General features: G+C 49.1%; 1 protein-coding gene across 1 annotated transcript in view; it reads left to right on the plus strand.

Annotated features, from left to right (window-relative positions):
- The window catches only part of TAMM41 (TAM41 mitochondrial translocator assembly and maintenance homolog), a gene marked incomplete at both ends in the record, with an annotated part of 40,749 nt that extends 22,761 nt beyond the window's left edge, over positions 1–17,988 (plus strand). Inside the window, 4 exons of the mRNA XM_080718056.1 lie at positions 2,215–2,360; positions 5,674–5,839; positions 7,805–7,867; positions 17,912–17,988. Coding sequence (XP_080574182.1) covers positions 2,215–2,360; positions 5,674–5,839; positions 7,805–7,867; positions 17,912–17,988 — 452 coding nt within the window. The remainder of the gene's footprint in view (positions 1–2,214; positions 2,361–5,673; positions 5,840–7,804; positions 7,868–17,911) is intronic.
- Positions 17,989–18,314: the final 326 nt, after the last annotated feature.

Consider the following 18,314-nt stretch of genomic DNA (forward strand, 5'->3'; position numbering starts at 1 on the left):
CTTTCCCTCCTTTGTCAGTCGCAGAGGTGGATGCTGTTTTTTCCCTTCCAGGTTAGCCGAATCCACTTAGCAGCTTGCAGTCAAAGTACAAGGGTTCAGCCAGTCAGGAGGTAACCCGCCGCCCCTCCCTTCACGTTCCTCATCTCCTTTCTGTGCCCTATGAGTTTATTTTAAAGGGTTAGAGGTGCTCTGCCAGCATTATAGAAGTGAGGGAAATGGAGGAAAGTTACAAAGAACAGTAAAATCGTCCCCAAACACGTCATTACCCTCCAGCTGAGAGGGAGCTGGACCCTGGGCAATTTATCTTTACCCCTCAATATCCTCATCTGTCAAACCAGAATAATATTGACTCTGTGGGGCTTTGCTAAGGTTAAAAGAAACAGGAAATGCAAAGCATACACACATGCACGCACACACACACGTACATCCCACAATAAATGTGCATTTTATTAGAGTAAAAATGTGTGTGTCTGTGTGTGTGTGTGTGTGTGTGTGTGTGTTGCTGAGAAGAGCAGAAGCCTGGTGCATGCCAGGCAACATGAGCATTCCGAGGTACACCCCACCCTTCACTTCTATATAATCCCTTTGTCCCATTTTTCATTGTTTGTTTGTTTGTTTGTTCTGGTGGTACTGGGGTTCCTGGAAATCCTTCTACCTCCAGGCTACACTCCCAGACCTATTTTTATATTTTTTTTATATTTGGAAACAGGGTCTCTTACACCATGCAGTTGGCTTCAAACCTGCGCGATCCTCCCGTCTCTGCCTCCCAAGCATGGGGATTACAAGCATGCGCCGCCAGGCCTGGCTTCCTGGTTGTTGTTTTTTACAGTGTTTTTTGTTGTGTTTTTGTACTCTGTTTCTTACTGTTTATGATCATTTTCCATGCTGTTGGGTGTGGTGGCTGTAATTTTAATGGCGGCATGGTGTTCCGTGATGAGGGATGGATGTACCATCATAGCTGATCTGTTCCCCTGTGGGACATTTGGGTCGGCTCCAGTATTTTTAGCACTTCAAGGAGCAGGTTACTTTTGTTTTTTCAATACATTCCCAGGGTATATTTTTTGTGCTGAGGACCCAACCCAGGGGCTTGAACCTGCCAGGCAAGCTCTCTACCACTGAGCTGTCTCCTCAGCAATGAACCATCTTTAGACAGAGTGTATGCACTTGCTTCTTGTAAGTTACTTAACTTCTGTGTGTCTGCTGCCTTGTTTGCTACATGGAGAGAGAAGAATGCCTGCCTGAAAGCATGGCTGTGTGGACAGAGGAGGCAGGACAACCTAGCACTGGGACAGCCTGATAGATGCCACAAACTCAGTAAGCACTCTCTCCTTTGTTTTTTCTGCAGTACTGGGGCTGGAACCCAGGGGCATTCTACCTCTGAGCTACACCCCCAGCCCTATTTTTTATTCTTTATTTTGAAACAGCCTCACTAAGCAGCGGAGGCTGTCCATAAACCTGAAATCCTCCTGTCTCGGCCTCCCAAGTGCCGGGGTTCCCAGGGTGCAGCACCACACCTGGCTACTTCCCACCCTCCTACTACCTCCCAACAGAGATTAAACCCCAACATGAGTTTTGGAGAGTACACATCACATTCACACCATTGGTGGACACCTTAGTCTTTTACTTTCTCCAAAACAGGCCAGCAGTTTGCTCTAGGAAAATCTACTGTGGCAGGCAGTGACCTCTTCAGTCCCTTCTTCCATCTAGAGAAAAGAAACGGGCAAGGAGAATATATGCATTGTTTCGCCCAGTTAATGCTTGTTGTCCTGATGATAATTCAGAGCTCTCTCTTCAGCCTCAAAAATGACCTACTTTGAACGATAAATTGTATCAGCATCCTGTCCCCTGAGTTTCCTCAGCAGCTGGGCATCTGCCTGGCGTTGGCACCTCCCAGCTCCCTGGCCACACGCTGTCTGTCCGGCAGGTTCCAGCGGCATTGCTCCCCAGTGCTGAGGCCGGCCCTTCTCCTGCACGTGCGGGCTCTTGCGTGGTTTGTTTTGTTGGGGTTGGGCTGGAACCCAGGGCCTCACACAAGCTAAGCACGCTGCAGCCCTGAGCCCCGGCCCGCAGGTCCCCCATTCCAAGGAGGGAAAGCAAGTTCCCATGAGGAATGCTGCCAGGTCGAGGCAGTGCAGGGCCGATGTGGGAGCTACAGGCGGAGATCAGAGCGTGGACTCCTAACAGGAGGTGGGTTTCTCTGTTGGTTTTAACCAGGTGACTTTCGGATGGTGGTTGGAGAGGAAAAGTCCAAAGTGTTGAATATCGTGAAGCCCAGCGTTGCCCATTTCCGTGAGCTATATGGCCACATCCTCCAGGAGAATCCCCAGGTGGTGTACAAGGCCCAGCAGGGCAGACTAGAGGTAAAGTGCGCGCGGAAGGAGCTTCCGCCCTTCCTGAGGCAGAAGCTGCTTGAAGGGAAAAACCAAGGCTGGTGCAGTGTGGCCAGGGCGAGGCCAGGTTGGAGTCCTGCGCACACACGCACTTTTGTGTGTGGGGGGAGCAGAGGCTAGTAATGGGGCCTTTCGGGGAGGAAGCAGGGCAGCATGGGAGGACTGCTTTCCTTTCATAGTTGGGGGCTGAGGCGAGGGCAGCTCTACACTGAGCTTCATCCCCAGCGAGGGATGTGTTCTCACCTCGGTCCTCCTGTCACCTGGGTGTTAATCACCAGGCAGAACATGTGCCCGTGAGCTCCCGGGGCCTCTTTTCCACCCCGGCCCCTTCGCCTCCCTGGCTCTGGGCCGGGTTAGCAGGCCTTTCTGGAAGTGTTTGTAGGGAGACACGGAAATGAGGGCGCTTGTTCTTCTGGGTTGGGTTGGTTTTAATGAGTGCGATCCCACACATTACTGCGAAGCTTGCTTTTCTCCACTTGATAGGTTTATTAGATCTTAGAACTTTTTAATATACCAAGTAAAGCTTACTTATCAAGGTATTTTTTAGGGATAACATTTGTATTTAATTAAATTAAAAGTGTGTTTTGAGCTGTGTGTGGTGGTGCACGCTTGTCATCCCCGCGCTTGGGAGGCGGAGACAGGAGGATCGTGCAGGTTCGAAGCCGGCCGCGCTGGCTTAAGAGACCCTGTTTCCAAATAAAAATATAAAATAGGTCTGGGAGTGTAGCCCGGAGATAGAAGGGCTTCAGGAACCCCAGTACCCCCCCCAAAAAAAATACTTCTAATAATATAAAACATCCAGAATTCTTTTGCCAGGCGTGGTGGCGCACACTTGTAATTCCTGCGCTTGGAAGGTGGAGACAGGAGGATGGCGCAGGTTCGAAGCCAGCCACGCTGGCTTAGGAGACCCTGTTTCCAGAAAAGCAAAAAAAGTATAAAATAGGTCTGGGAGTGTAGCCCAGAAGCAGAAGGGCTTCCAGGAACCCCAGTACCACCAAAAAAGAAAAAAAAAAAGTATGTTTTGGAGAAAGTATTTCAAGTTTAGGTTTTGTTGTTCTTGTTTAACTATAAAAACCATGGATTTTTAAATTTAACATGAAGAATACTATTTGATTTCCTATATGCTCTTCCTCATCCATAATAGGGGCAGTTAGTATTATATTGAATAACAGATTAATGGAATTTCTAGAACTAAGAAGAGAACTTTAAGAAATATGATTTTTTTTTTTTTTTTTTGCGGTACTGGAGATGGAACCCAGGGTCTACCTCCCCAGCCCTATTTTTTACTCTTTATTTTTTGAAACAGGGTCTCACTGAGTTGCAGAGGGCCTCACTAAGTAGCTGAGGCTGGCTGTGAACTGCGATCCTCTGGTCTCAGCCTCCTGAATGCTGGGATGACAAGCGTGTGCCATCACGTTCGGCTGAAATATGAATTTTTTTTTTTACAACTAAGAATAGACAGGAGCCGGGCATGGTGGTGCACGCTTGTCATCCCAGTATTCGGGAGGCTGAAACCGGAGGATTGCGGTTCGTGGACAGCCTCAGCTCCTTAGTGAGGCCCTCCGCAACTTAGTAAGACCCGGTTTCAAAATAAAAAATAGGGCAGGGGTGTAGCTCGGAGGTTGAATGTCCCTGGGTTCCATCCCCAGACCCACACACACACAAAAAAAATAGACAGGGACCGTGAAGGGCTAGAATACCTGCCACTCAGTTAACTGATTACGCCGCCATGTTTGCTTCAGGTTGAGGGTTTTGTTTTTGGTGGTGCTGGGGGTGGAACCCAGAGGCTTTCTACCTCTGGGCTATACTCCCAGATCTATTTTACATTTTATTTGGAAACAGGGTCTCACTAAGTAGCTGAGGCTGGCTTCGAACCTGTGTGATCCTTCTGTCTCAGCCTCCCAAGCGCGGGGATTACAAGTGTGCACCACCACGCCTGGCGAGTTTTTGGTTTTTGTTTTTTGTTTTTTGGTGGTACTGGAGTTCCTGGAAACCCTTCTACCTCCAGGCTACACTCCCAGACCTACTTATACACACACACACACACACACACACACACACACACACACACATATATTTTTTATTTTTTTTATTTTTTTTTTAAATAAGGTCTCTTAAGCCAGCAGGGACGGCTTCGAACCTGCGCGATTCTCCTGTCTCCGCCTCCCAAATGTGGGGATTACAAGCGTGCGCCACCACACCCGGCTTCAGGTTGAGTTTTTTTTTTTTTTTTTTTAATTTTTACTTTTATCAAAGTCATAGCAGCAAGTGGTTTAAAAGCCAAACGGAGCTAGGCGTGGTGGCACATGCATGTAATCTCATGGGAGGCTGAGGCAGGAGGATCGCAGGTTTGAGGCCAGCCTCAGCAAGTAGTGAGATGCTCATCAACCTAGCGAGACCCTGTTTCCAAATGAAAATCAAATAGAGCACGGGTGTAGCTGGGAGGTGGATGCCCCTGGGTGGTTCAGTCTCCAGTAACACACACACACACACACACACACACACACACACACACACACACACTCTCTCTCTCTCTCTCTCTCTCTCTCTCTCACACACACACACACACACACACACACACACTCACACACAAGAACCCTCACAATGTAGCTTATTTTTTATTTTTTATTGTTGCCCAGCTTATTTTGTATTTGTTTACTGTTTGTGGTACTGGGGATGGAACCCTGGAGCATTCTACCCCTGAGCTACACGCCCAGCCCTATTTTTTATTTTTTATTTTGAAGCAAGGTCTCACTGAGTTGCAGAGGGAAGACCTCACCAAGTAGCTGAGGCTGGCTGCGAATCTGCAACCACCTCCCAAGCACTGGGATTCCAAGCATGCACCACCATGCCCAGAATTTACCTTATTTTCAACAGGAAAAGCCCATATTTAATGATGTGTGTGCATGGGAGTCCTGCGTAAGAGTAGGTTCCTGTTGGTGTGATTTAAACCGCGGCCAAAAGCCGGGCGCGGTGGCGCACGCTTGTCATCCCAGCATTCGGGAGGCTGAGACCTGGAGGATCGCGGTTTGCGGACAGCCTCAGCTACTCAGTGAGGCCCTCTGCAACTCAGTGAGACCCAGTTTCAAAATAAAGAATAAAAACTAGGGTAGGGGGTATAGCTTGGAGGTCAAATGCCCCTGGGTTCCATCCCCAGACCCGCAAAAAAAAAAGAAAAGAAAAAATAAATAAATAAATAAACCGTGGCCATGTGTCTTTGAGTGTTTACACAGTTCACAGTGCTTCCACAGACGTCATCCTTCTCGCTTTCATTTTTCCTCAGATAGATAAAAGCCCAGAAGGACAGTTTGCTCAACTAATGGCACTGCCCAAAACCTTGCAGCAACATATAAATCACATTATGGACCCTCCTGGAAAAAACAGAGATGTGGAAGAAAACTTGCTCCAAGTTGCCCATGATCCCGACTGCGGCCCCGTGGTGCGGCTCGGTACGTGTGTGAATTATTTTTTAATTATTATTTTTTTTTTTGGTGGTACTGGGGGTGGAATCCAGAGGCTTTCTACCTCCGGGCTATACTCCCAGACCTATTTTAAATTTTATTAGAATCAGGGTCTCACTAAGTTGCCGAGAGCCTCACTAAGTAGCTGAGGCTGGCTTCGAACCTGCGCGATCCTCCTGTCTCAGCCTCCCAAGCGCGGGGATTACAGGCGTGCGCCACCACGCCCGGCTTGTGTGTGTGAGTTAGACGTTGAGGAGGAGCGGCCAGGGGCCAAGGCCACCTCTGTGTGTGATGGGGCCTGTGGCTTCTCTCTTGTTGAGTCAGATTGAAAGAAATCACGTGTGGGCTTTTCCAGATCTTAGTTTCATGGGCTGGGGATGCAGCATGGGGCAGAGCGCTGGCCTAGGGTACGTAGAGCCCTGTTTGAAGTAAGGGAGTGGACATACTCCTGTTTTTACATTCCTGTATCCTACATCAGTGTCAACGGGGGACGCAGTGCTTCCTTTGGTTCCTAGAGCAGCTTCTGGAAGTTATTTAAAAGACGTTCTCTGCGGTGTCTAAGAAGAAAGGGCACGAGTGGCACTTCACGCTTTCAGTAAAGGAGACAGCCTTTGTCTTCTGCTCCCTTTGATGTGTCCCAGGCTGCTGAGCAGCTTCCCTCCGGCATGGCCTTGTTCCACAGCACTGTCCCCACAAACATGGCCTCCCTAACGCTTGGCAAAAAAGCCAAACTGGGCGGTGGTGCTCACCAGCGATACCTGGACCCGAGAGCCTATGACAGGAGGATCGCAGGTGCCAGGCAGCCTCAGCTGCTTAGCAAGACCTGACTCAGTGGGGCCCTCTGCAGCTTCAAGCCTGTTTCAAAATAGGAAATAAAATAAGGCTAGGGATATAGCTTGGAGGTAGAGTGCCCTGGGTTCAATCCGCATTAGCACACACACACCGCCGCCGCCACCACCTGGAACCCTTAGAAGCCCACATCTCTAGAGGTAGTAGCCGTGATGCAGGGTCAGTCAGTAAGGAAGTCATGAGGAATTGTGAACGGCTGCCTCTCTGATTAGTGTCTTCTCCTGTTTTCATTCAGTAAGTCTGTATGAAGCCCTCCAGGGTGCCAGCCTCTGTGCTGGGTGTAATTCACAGGAAGCTTAACCGCTGACCTGCAGTTGGACACTGGGGACGCTGAGTGAGTCCACCCTCCCCGGGGCCATGCGTGCTTCCTGGGGGGAGAGAGGAAGCCCTGGGTGTCTGTGTGAGTTGATCGTGCAGTCCTAGGAACTGGCGGCCTCTGCCGTCTCGAGGGGTGGACGCCTTCATTGTTGCTCCTCCCTCGAGGGCCCGGAACGTGTGCTTTTACAGTGAAGGCTTTTCTCCGAGATCTAAAGAAAAAATGGTTTTTAATGAGAACCAGAAGCCTTAAAGCAGACCTGACTCCTGAAGATGACTCTGGAGGGCCGCCGACGCCGTCCTCTTGTTTAAGGCGAGGGGGCCCAGCTTCAGAGCAGCGGGATCATTGGCCGAGCCACCGCTGGCCCCTCCGGCGTCTGGTCCTGACCTGACACTGTCACTCCATGGCTCCAGGACAGAGGTCGGCTTGTGGACTTTACTGGATTACCAGAAAGGATAGTGTCGGGTTTTAAAACAGTGAAGGAGCCGGGCGTGGTGGCGCACGCTTGTAATCCCTGCGCTTGGGGGGCGGAGACAAGAGGACCCACCTGGGTTTGTGGCCAGCCTCGTCAACTTTGCAAGGCTCTCAGCAACCTCGTGAGACCGTAAATAAGAATCAAAATCAGGCTGGAGTGTGGCTTGGAGGCAGAATGCCTCTGGGTTCAATCTCTAGTGCCAAAAATAAAAAAAAAATAATAATAAAACTGTTAAGAAAACTAACATCTGTTTCGGGTTTTCTCAGTATCCTTTTTTGTTTTCTCTCTCCCTCTCTCTCCCTCTCTCTCTCAGGGATTTCAGCAATTGTGAGACCTTCAAGTATAAGACAGAGTACCAAAGGCGTTTTTACTGCTGGTAAGAACTTTAGAAACTCGCTTATGTTGGAAGCTGGGGGTGTGGCTCAGTGGTGGAGTGCTTGCCTCGCATGCTTAAGACCTGGATTCCATCCCTAGTACCTAGGAAGGAAGGGAGGGTTGGGAAGTAAATTCATGTGTCACATATCTGCTGGGCGGAGTGGCCTCAATGCTTTCAGTTAAAATGTTCAGCTTTAAGCCGGGTGGTGGCGCACGCTTGTCATCCCCGCGCTTGGGAGGCGGAGACAGGAGGATCGCGCAGGTTCGAAGCCAGCCGCGCTGGCGTAAGAGACCCTGTTTCAAAAATATAAAATAGGTCTGGGAGTGTAGCCCGGAGGTAGAAGGGCTTCCAGGAACCCCAGTGCCACCAAAAAAATAGTAAATAAATTAATAATATAATAAAATGTTGATCTTTACCTTTATTGTTCATGGACTCGTGAAGTGCTGTATATTGATGGCCAGACACTGGGATGTTGCAGAACTGAACTGTACAAATGAGCATAACAGCAGTATAATCTGATAGTCTAAAAAAGCCAGACTAGCCGGGCATAGTGGCACACACTTGTAATCCCAGCCCTTGGGAGGCTGAGACAGGAGGATTGTAGGTTTGAGGTCAGCCTCAGCAAATAGTGAGATGTTCATCAACCTAGTGAGACCTTGTTTCAAAATGAACATAAAATAGTGCTGGGGTTGTAGCTCAGAGAGAGAATGACCCTGGGCTCAATCCCTAGTACCAGAAAGAAAAGAAAAGAAATGACCATTTGAGATGCTGTTTGAAGATTTCATGCTTCTCTGATTTTTTCTTGCACCTCCTGTGCAGGGCGGCTCTTCAGACCGTAGTGGAGAGCATTGCAAACACAGCAACCTGCTGACTCCCTTCAGCGACGACTGCCGCCCAGTCTCTTAGGGACTTCTTTCGTTTTTATTGCTATTCCTGGAAATACTGGGTTTCTATTGCTCCTCCTCTGTTTTACCTTTAGCCTCCATCTCTGCACGTCTCTCTAAGGAGACGAGAATTCGGCTCTGGGCCCACCTCGCCGCACTCGCACGCTTGCCCTCGCCGCCTCATGTACTCGGCGCGTAGCCGTGGCTGCGTCAGTACTGGGCATTCGACATCGCTCTGAGCTGCGTACTACACTTTTTCTCCTTTCAGCGGAGACTGTCTTCACGTGTCCCGTATGGGAATGGTTTCCCTTGTCTCTTGGTACACAGTCTCATTTCCGTGAAGCCCTTGATCCAGTAATTCCCTGAGAAAGGGTGTGTAGGCCATAGATTTGGAGACTGCGTGCACCTGGAAATTCTTATCTGCTCTCATATTAATACTTAGGCTGGGTATAGATTAGAAACCATTTTCTAGCTGGGCAGGGAGGCCCGCTCACATAGCTTTAGTACTTGAGAGGCTGAGACGGGAGGATCACAGGTTCAAGGACAGTTGATCCCCAGTACAAAAAAATAAATAAAAAGAGCATTTTTCTTTTCTTTTCATTTTATTTATTTATTTATTTTGTGTATTTGGCACTGGGGATTGAACCCAGGGATATTCTTCCTCTGAGCTACATACCTAGCCCAATTTTATTTTTATTTGCTGAGGCTGGCTTCCAACCTGCAATCCTTCTGTCTCAGCCTCCCAAGCACACCCAACTGCCATTCTGATTCTTAATCCTTTTGTTGCAGAAATTATCTGGAATAATTGACCCACTGCCAATTAGGGTGGAAAAGAGAAAGTTCATTACACCATCCGGCTGATGTTCGGGTAGCTCCTAAAAAACTCCAAGTAATGTGCCACCATGCCCAGCTAGGAAAAAAGTTTTTCAAAAACCCATAACACAAGCCAGGCTTCTACCTCTGAGCTACCCCTCAAGCCCTATTTTATTTTTATTTTGGAACAGGGTCTTGCTAGGTTGATGAGAGTCTCACTAGTCCTGAGGCTGTCCTCAAACCTGTCTCAGGCTTTTGTCCTCCTGTCTCAGCCTCCCAAGTACTAGGATTACAGGTGTGCACCAGCACGCCCGGCTCTATTCTGTTGTTGTTTTTTGTTTTTGTTTTTGTTTTTTTTTTTTGGTGGTCCTGGGCATGGAACCCAGAGGCTTTCTACCTCCGGGCTATACTCCCAGACCCATTTTATTTTTTATTTGGAAACAGGGTCTAAGTTGCTGAGAGCCTCACTAAGTAGCTGAGGCTGGCTTCGAACCTGCGCGATCCTCCTGTCTCAGCCTCACAAGTGTGGGGATGACAAGCGTGCGCCACCACTCCCGGCTCTATTCTGTTTTTTATAAGCTTTAATTTTTCTCTAATAAATGATTTTAAGAATCCTCTCCACCATCATCTCTTGATACCTCAACCTGAAGTGAGCCTTTGGGCTCAGCCTCTCTCTGCTCAGTCTTTAACAGAAGATGGAGGGTGGCAGAGCCTGCAGCCAGACCCCGCCTGTCCCTGGGTGTGGCTGGTCATCTGTCCCCACCTTCCTCACTGGCTTCACCTTCTCTGACTGTGCCACCTTGTTGTGGACATGTCACTGGCCCTGAGCCCGCAGAGCGTGTGCAGTGACAGGCACCCTTCGGGTCCTGTGGGTCTGCCTACAGCGATCGTGGGCCATGAAGAAGTGCTAGGCAAACTGCCAAGGGCCTGCTTGTGAGCCCCAGAGACCAGACCATCACATCACGATTTTTTTTTTTTTTTTTTGCGGGTCTGGGGATGGAACTCAGGGGCATTCGACCTCGGAGCTACACCCCAGCCCCATTTTTTATTCTTTATTTTGAAACCAGGTCTCACTGAATTGCAGAGGGCCTCGCTAAGTAGCTGAGGCTGTCCGCGAACTGTGATCCTCCAGGTCTCAGCCTCCCGAGTGCTGGGATGACAAGCGTGCGCCACCACGCCCAGCATTATCACATCACAATTTAACCACTGTGACTTGTCCAGTTACCTAGCTTTCCTGACTTCTAATTTCACAGGGATTACTATATCTGCCTTGCCAGGTGGTGAAGATCACATCTCAAAACATGTAAAGGACCTAGCACTGGGGGTGGTCTCGCTTCCAGCCCTGTTGCCTAAAAGTTTCCCAGTGTGGTGGTGCATACCTGTAATCCAGTACTCGGGAGGTTAAGACGGAGGATTGCAGGTTCAAAGCCAGACTCAGCCACTGAGTGAGGCTCTCAGCAACCTAGTGAAGACCCCATTTTCTTTTTTTCTTTTTTCTTTTTTGGTGGTGGTCGTGAGGTTCCTGGAAGCCCTTCTACCTCCGGGCTACACTCCCAGACCTATTTTATATTTTTATTTGGAAACAGGTCCTCTTACGCCAGCGCGGCTGGCTTCGAACCTGCGCGATCCTCCTGTCTCCGCCTCCCAAGTGCGGGGATTACAAGCATGCGCCACCACGCCCGGCCTGTGAGACCCCATTTTCAAATAAGAAATAAAAAAAAGTCAGGCTAGGCTAGGGGTGCAGGTCGGAGGTAGAATGCCTCTGGGTTTAATGCCCAGCACCACAAAAATAAAACTAATAGAATGATAAAGTGTGCTCTTTTGAACTCCAGATGGCGCTAGCCTTCTCAGCGGGTCTGTGGCTGGGCCGCGCCGAAGGCTGCGTGGCCAGCTCGGCTCTCCTCTGCGCTGCCCTGGTCTTGCTGTAGTGTTGCTTCTGTCGCCTCTTCCGTCGTTCTGCCTGGCTCTTGCTGGTCCTTCTGCCTGAAGTATCCAAGGTTCTGCCTCCATTTTTTTCATCCAGCTCATAGGTCACCTGCAGGGAATTTGTTGTCATTTTTCTTTCTCTGTATCCGTTATTTCTCTTCCTCCCCGGTGCAGCCTTCTGCTTGACATGGGTAGAAAGGAAGAATCAGTCTCTCTTTTAGCCAGCAAATACCTTTGCCATTCTAGTTCAGTTAAATGCAGGGAGCCAGCTAACCAACCAAAGGGGCCAAGCTTGGGATAAGAGCAGGTGGCACCGCGGTAACAAGAGACCAGCCGGGCAAGTGTCACGTCCGGAGCAGCAGCCTTTTGTAAGATTGGAGCCCTCTGAGCATGGTGCTGTGGGCACAGGTAGGTGTGATGGAGAGAGAGGGGCAGAAGCCGGGCAAGGAAGGCCCAGAAGCCCTGTGACCCAGCACCGGTTCCCTGAGGGCGGAGGGAGGTCCTGACCCCAGGGCAGGTTGCAGGAGAGAGGCTGAGGGCTGCGGTCCACCCAGCCCAAGCGGCCCCAGCAGGACTCGCAGGGCGGGCCTGGGTGCTGTCGGCAGAGGCAGGGGAAGGAAGGGGAGGAGGAGCCAGACTCGTGCACAGGCTTCTGGCCTGGACGGCGCGCGCGAGGGAGGTCGGGGGAGGTGACGAGTCTGGTCTTTGAAACCTTGCTTTATTTCCCCCACCTGACTTTCTGGTCAATCAGAACTAACTCTGGGGGAAGATACTGTTTACCTCTGTAGCTGCAAAGGATTCAACTGAATTACCAAGGCAGGTCTAGTCTTGTTCCCAAAAGGGTTCTGCAGGCCTCGGTTGCTGTTTCCCAGCGCTTTCCTGGAACACGACGGAGCGTTCGCTACCTCTGGTCTGATTTCTCATAACTAACGTGTTTCTCCCATTTGGAGGTACCTTCTTATTAAGTAAGAAGGACGTGCAGTAATGTAGTTTTTGTGATGCATTTCTCACTTAAGCCTAAATGTTCTTAAAATAGTTGTACTTTTGCTTCAGAAGAGATTTTCTTTGTCTGGGTATGGTTGGAAAGTAATTGGAATAGTGTTTGGGGACTCACTAATTTATTCACCAACTATCTAAAATATGGAATTATGTGAAGGTAGAGACCAGGTACAACCTCGTCATAACTTTGTTTTCTGGAGAACTTTGTCTGTTGAAGGACCCATCTGTTTAGAGTCACACAGAGAGTTTGTGGTCTTACATATGTGTTACATTTGCTGTAGGTCATGTGCGGCAGGCTGGAAATCAGCGTAGTGATGTGTGCATGTATGGGTATATCACTTTGAATGTCACTGTGACGTATGATTTATGGCACCAATGAAAGTATAAGAGCAAAAGGCTCGGGAACCATTTGTTGATGCAGGTTTCTGCATGCTTCCAAAATCAAGTCTTAACTTTAGACACTAATCGGTATTCAGAACATAGAGTTTTAGGATGGCTGCATTGAAAGAGAGGTGGTATCAGGCATGGTGGCACACGCCTGTCATCCCAGGCGTGTGACAGGCGTGGAGGTGGAGACAGGAGGATCACAGGTTCGAGCGCAGTCTCAGCAACTTACTGAGAATATCAGCATCGTAGTGAGACCCTGTTTTGAAGTCAGAAATAAAAAGGGCTAGAAGTATGGCTGGAGATAGAATACCCTCGTACTCAATCTTTGGTAAAGGATAAAGAGAGAGACAGAGAGGTTGTAGCTTTGTCCATCAAGGAAGAAGAAGCAAAGACGAGGACCATAAGACAGAGTAAAGTCCTCTCTTCGCATTCTGTCTTCCTTCAAAGGCAGCCTGCATGGATTCTCAGGAGTGTGGAATTACTAAATCACATCTTTCTCTCTAGAAAGGAAGCAGAAACCAAAAGTAATAGTAATGTGGACCAAGCCAGGCGTGGTGGCGCACGCTTGTAATCCCAGTACTTGGGAGGCTGAGACTGGAGGATCGCGGCTCATGGCCAGCCTCAGCTACTTAGTGAGGCCCTCCGCAACTTAGTGAGACCCTGCTTTAAAATAAAGACTAAAAAAAAAAAAAAGGTTTGGGGGTATAGCTCAGAGGTAGAATGCCCCTGGGTTGCATCCCCAGTGCCACACACACACACACACACACACACACACACACACACACGTGATGTGGGCCAAGTCGGGTCTTGTGGATTATAAACTCAGAGAGCACCCTGCTGCTTGTTCCAGTGACTCGCACAACCTGCACGGTGTCCAGAAGGTTACCGGTGCTTGCAAACCCCCGCACCCCCACAGGCGCTGTCCCCGAAGGAGGCACGCTAGGGACCTCCGCCACCGCGGCCTGTTTGTCTGCTCTCGAGCTCTACATCCTCTCCGTGCCTCTCTCATGAAGTCCTCGTAACGTCAGTGAGCCGGCTCGTGCTGCAGGAATCGCAGGAGTTCATTTATTCTCCCTGCAGACTTCTGTTGTGTGGAATACATATACCACAATTCATCCTTTCTACTGCTCATTGGATCCCCTGGTGGTTTTCAGTTTGGGACTATTGCAAGTAGAGCTGCTGTGTAGACTTTTGTACTTGTCCTTTGGTGAGTGTATATATATCCATATCCATTTCTCTCAGCCGTCTACTTAAGGGGGATTTCTGGATCGCAGAGCGTGTGGGGGTTCAGTATTAGTAAATACTACCCCTTGTCTGGCTTGACACTCCCACCAGCAGAGTTCATGTTTCAGCGCCCCACCACCTGCGACCACCAGTACTTGATAGCTTATGTCTTTTTCACTTAGGCACTCTGATAGGCAACTACTGGGATCATCATGGTCTTGTTTTTATTTCTGTGTGTGTGTGTGTGCACGCGCGTTTGTTACTAGGAACTGAACCCTGGGTCTTCTATCTCTAAGCTATTTTATTTTAACACTAAGTGAGATCCTCTCTGAGGACCTTGCTAAGTTAATGGGTCTGTCCTTGAACTTGCAGTCCTCTTGCCTCTGTCTCCATGCACTGGGACCACAGGTGTGTGCCACTACACACAGCTCATCTTGGTTTTTTTGTGTGTGTGGTACTGGGGGGTGGAACCCAGGGGCTTTTCTACCTCCGGGCTATACTCCCAGACCTATTTTATACTTTATTGGAAACAGGGTCTCACTAAGTTGCTGAGAGCCTCACTTAGTAGCTGAGGCTGGCTTCCAACCTGTGCGGTCCTCCTGTCTCAGCCTCCCAAGCACTGGGATTACAAGCCTGCGCCACCATGTCCAGCTATCTAGGGTTTTTTTTGTTTTTGTTTTTGTTTTTGTTTTGCGGTTTTGGGGATGGAACCCAGGGGCATTTGACCTCTGAACTACACTCCCTACCCCATTTTTTTTTTATTATTATTTTATTTTGAAACAGGGTCTCACTAAGTTGCAGAGGGCGTAAGTAGCTGAGGCTGTCCGCAAACCGCGATCCTCTGGTCTCAGCCTCCGGAATGCTGGGATTACAAGCATGCGCCACCATGCCCGGCTTATCTTGGGGTTTTTAATTCACATTTTTCTGGAGAACTGTGGCAGTTGAGCGCATTTTGGTGTGTTTACTTGGACGTCCTCTTCTGAGAAGTGTCTCATTTGGTCTATGGTTCATTTTTTCCCTTGTGTTTCCTGCCTTTTTCTTACTAAAATCTGTGTAGTCTGGCTAAAAGTCCTTGATTTATTTCTTGGTGCTAGGGATTGAACCCAGGGACTTATGCGTGCCTGCTCAACCACCACGCCACACCCCGGCCTTTATTTTTATTTTTATTTATTTATTTATTTTTTTCTGGTCTGGGGATGGAACCCAGGGGCATTCGACCTCCGAGCTACACCCCCTGCCCTATTTTTTTTTTTTTTTAATTTTGAAACCGGGTCTCACTGAGTTGCAGAGGGCCTCACTTAGTAGTTGAGGCTGTCCGCGAACCGCGATCCTCCGGTCTCAGCCTCCTGAATGCTTGGATTACAAGCGTGCGCCGCCACGCCCGGCTACACCCCGGCCTTTAAATATGATCCTTTGTCAGCTGTATACGTGATGTGAAAATCTCCCACTTGGGTTGTCATTTCACCCTATCAATAGTGTCTTGGTGAAAATTCTTGATTTTACATAGTCTAGTTTATCCGTTTTGTTCTTTATGGTTAGCATTTTTTTATGTTCTGTTTAGGAATCTTTGCTGCTTTCAGAAACATGCATAACATGCAAATTTTCTGCATTCGTGGAAATTAGATTGGTATGGCTGAAAGGACCCTCCTTCTAAGAGTCTGGTTCTTAATTGTTTGCAAATATGGGACTCCTGTAAAAATCTGCCTAAAACTGACCCCTCTACACGGAAGCACGTACGTGCACATGCGCAGCAGACTTTCCCGCAGCTTCCAGTTGTGCAGACTGATTCCAAGCTTGTCCTTGAACCCTTTGCAGATGAGGAAATGGAGGCCAAGGGAGGGAGAGGCACGCTGTCACACAGCCTGGCCTGCTGGGCCTACAACCCACGTGCCTTGACTCCTGCTCCAGTGCATTTTCTACTGTAGTTCCCTCCAGTAAACTTTCTGAGAATGGCTTGTTGGCAGAGCCATGGAGGGGCGTGTGGTGAAGGGAGATTTGTACCCGACCCGGCAGAAGATGGCTGCATGGTGACACTCACCTGCTTCGTATATTTACCTTAGATGTTTGTGCTCCAAGGGTTCCGTGACTAAGCGTTGAAGGTGAGCTGGGAATTGCCATTGTCCGCACATTTGCCTCTGGCCATGACTCAGCACCCTGGGTAACTGTACTGAACATGTACCTGTGATTCTGCGTGGGCTCTGGTTGGTTCTGGCTGGAATTTTAAAAAGCAGCTCGTGGAGTAAGCTCCTAGTCTCAGTTCTCAAGTGGGCGAGGCTTACCAGAGTGCTGTTCCAGGGAGATCATTAAAAGAGAGCGGGCAGGAAAGGAGCTGTGAACTTCTTCACTAGGCTGTCAGTTGTGAGCCAGGAGAGAGATCAGGCCAGAGGAGCCAGACACATTCGCTAATAGTCTTACTAGTACCTACTTTTCTCCCTTTCACTGCCCCCCAGAGCCCCATCAGAGATCCTAAGAGGGCCAGGCACGGTGGTACACACCTGCAACCCCAGGCAGGGGCAGGAGACAGCCGACAAGCTCTGTACAGTGTGGTGAGTGCCCTGTTGGAGGCCAGTGCAGGTGCATGGCCCAGCCTAGAGGAGCGCTCTTGAAGGGAGAGCCAGGCACGATGGGCTGGCTTGTCATCAGGAGGCTGGTACCGGAGGATCGCAATTCAGTTCAGAGCCAGCCGTGGCCACTTAGTGAGGTCCTGTTTCCAAATAAAGAAAACTGGGCTATGGGTATAGCAATCCCCAGTAGCTCAAAAAAAGAAAGAAAGAAAGAAAGAAGAAAGAAAGAAAGGCAGGCAGGCGGGAGGGAAAGAAAGAAAGAAAGAAGGAAGGAAGGAAGGAAGGAAGGAAGGAAGGAAGGAAGGAAGGAATCTTGAAGGGGTTCCGCACCTGAGTGGGACCTGGAGGAACAGCTTGTGGTGGACGGACAGACGGCCCACTGTCATTTACCCGTGGAGCCACAGAAGCAAGGGCTGCAGTCGCTGAACCAGGCACTGTGAGGAGGCAGAAGGGAGCGGGTACCCAGCAGCAACAGACTCTTATCTGTCTCCTGCCTTTTTCCTATTTATTTATTTATTTATTTATTGTGGTGCTGGGGATTGAACCCAGGGGCATTCTACCTCCAAGCTACACCCGTAGCCCTATTTATTTATTTATTTATTTATTTATTTATTTATTTATTTTGGTGGTACTGGGAATGGAGCCCTTCTACCTCCGGGGTACACTCCCAGACACCTATTTTTTATATTTTTATTTGGAAACAGGGTCTCTTATGCCAGCGAGGCTAGCTTCGAACCTGCGCGATCCTCCTGTCTCTGCCTCCCAAGCGCGGGGATTACAAGCACGTGCCACCATGCCCGGCCCTATTCTTTTATTTTGAAACAGGGTCTCACTGAGTTGCAAAGGGCCTCACTAAGTAGCTGAGACTGTCCTCGAACTGTTACCCTCCTGTCTCAGCCTCCTGAATGCTGGGATTACAAACATGTGTCACCACGCCCGGCGCTGCCTTTTTCCTTTTTAAAAGAGCTTCACAGTCCAAAGGCTGCCAACAGGCTCCTAACAAAAAACTCGCTTATCCCAGAATCTCAGGTACCGTTGACAACAATATCACTGTTTCAACAGATGCCTGAATCAAAATCTCTTTCCCTCGACTTTACACTGTGCCCTTCAGTTTAACCTTCAGCTCCCTGGTCGGCCTGGTCAGCCACTGCTGTCCCGCTCCAGAGATGAGTCTCTGCGTCACTGGAACTCTTGCAGTGTGCCTACCCAGAAGCCTTCACTTTCTCACCCTCTCTTCTCTCTTTTAGGTGTGAAGAAATCGGTGGTGTATGGTTCACTAAAGCTGAACAAAATGTGGAAAGGATGGCTGAGGAGAAACCCCTGATATTTTCCTTGTTTTATATATGTTATGTATAGACGAATAAAGACTTTGATCCTTTTTACTAGAACAGCATTTGTTATGTTGACCCCTGGCTTGGATTTGAAGAGATCCAAGTTTGTTAGTACTTGTCTTTGTTTTTGTTTTTGTTTTTTTGCAGGTCAGGGGATGGAACCCAGGGGCATTTGACCTCCGAGCTACACCCCCTGCCCTATTTTTTATTCCTTATTTTGAAACAGGGTCTCACTGAGTTGCAGAGGGCCTCACCAAATAGCTGAGGCTGTCCGCGAACTGTGATCCTTCGGTCTCAGCCTCCCGAATGCTGGGATTAC

The sequence above is a fragment of the Muscardinus avellanarius genome (genome assembly GCF_963383645.1).
Source record: "Muscardinus avellanarius genome assembly, chromosome: 22".
NCBI lineage: Eukaryota > Metazoa > Chordata > Mammalia > Rodentia > Gliridae > Muscardinus > Muscardinus avellanarius.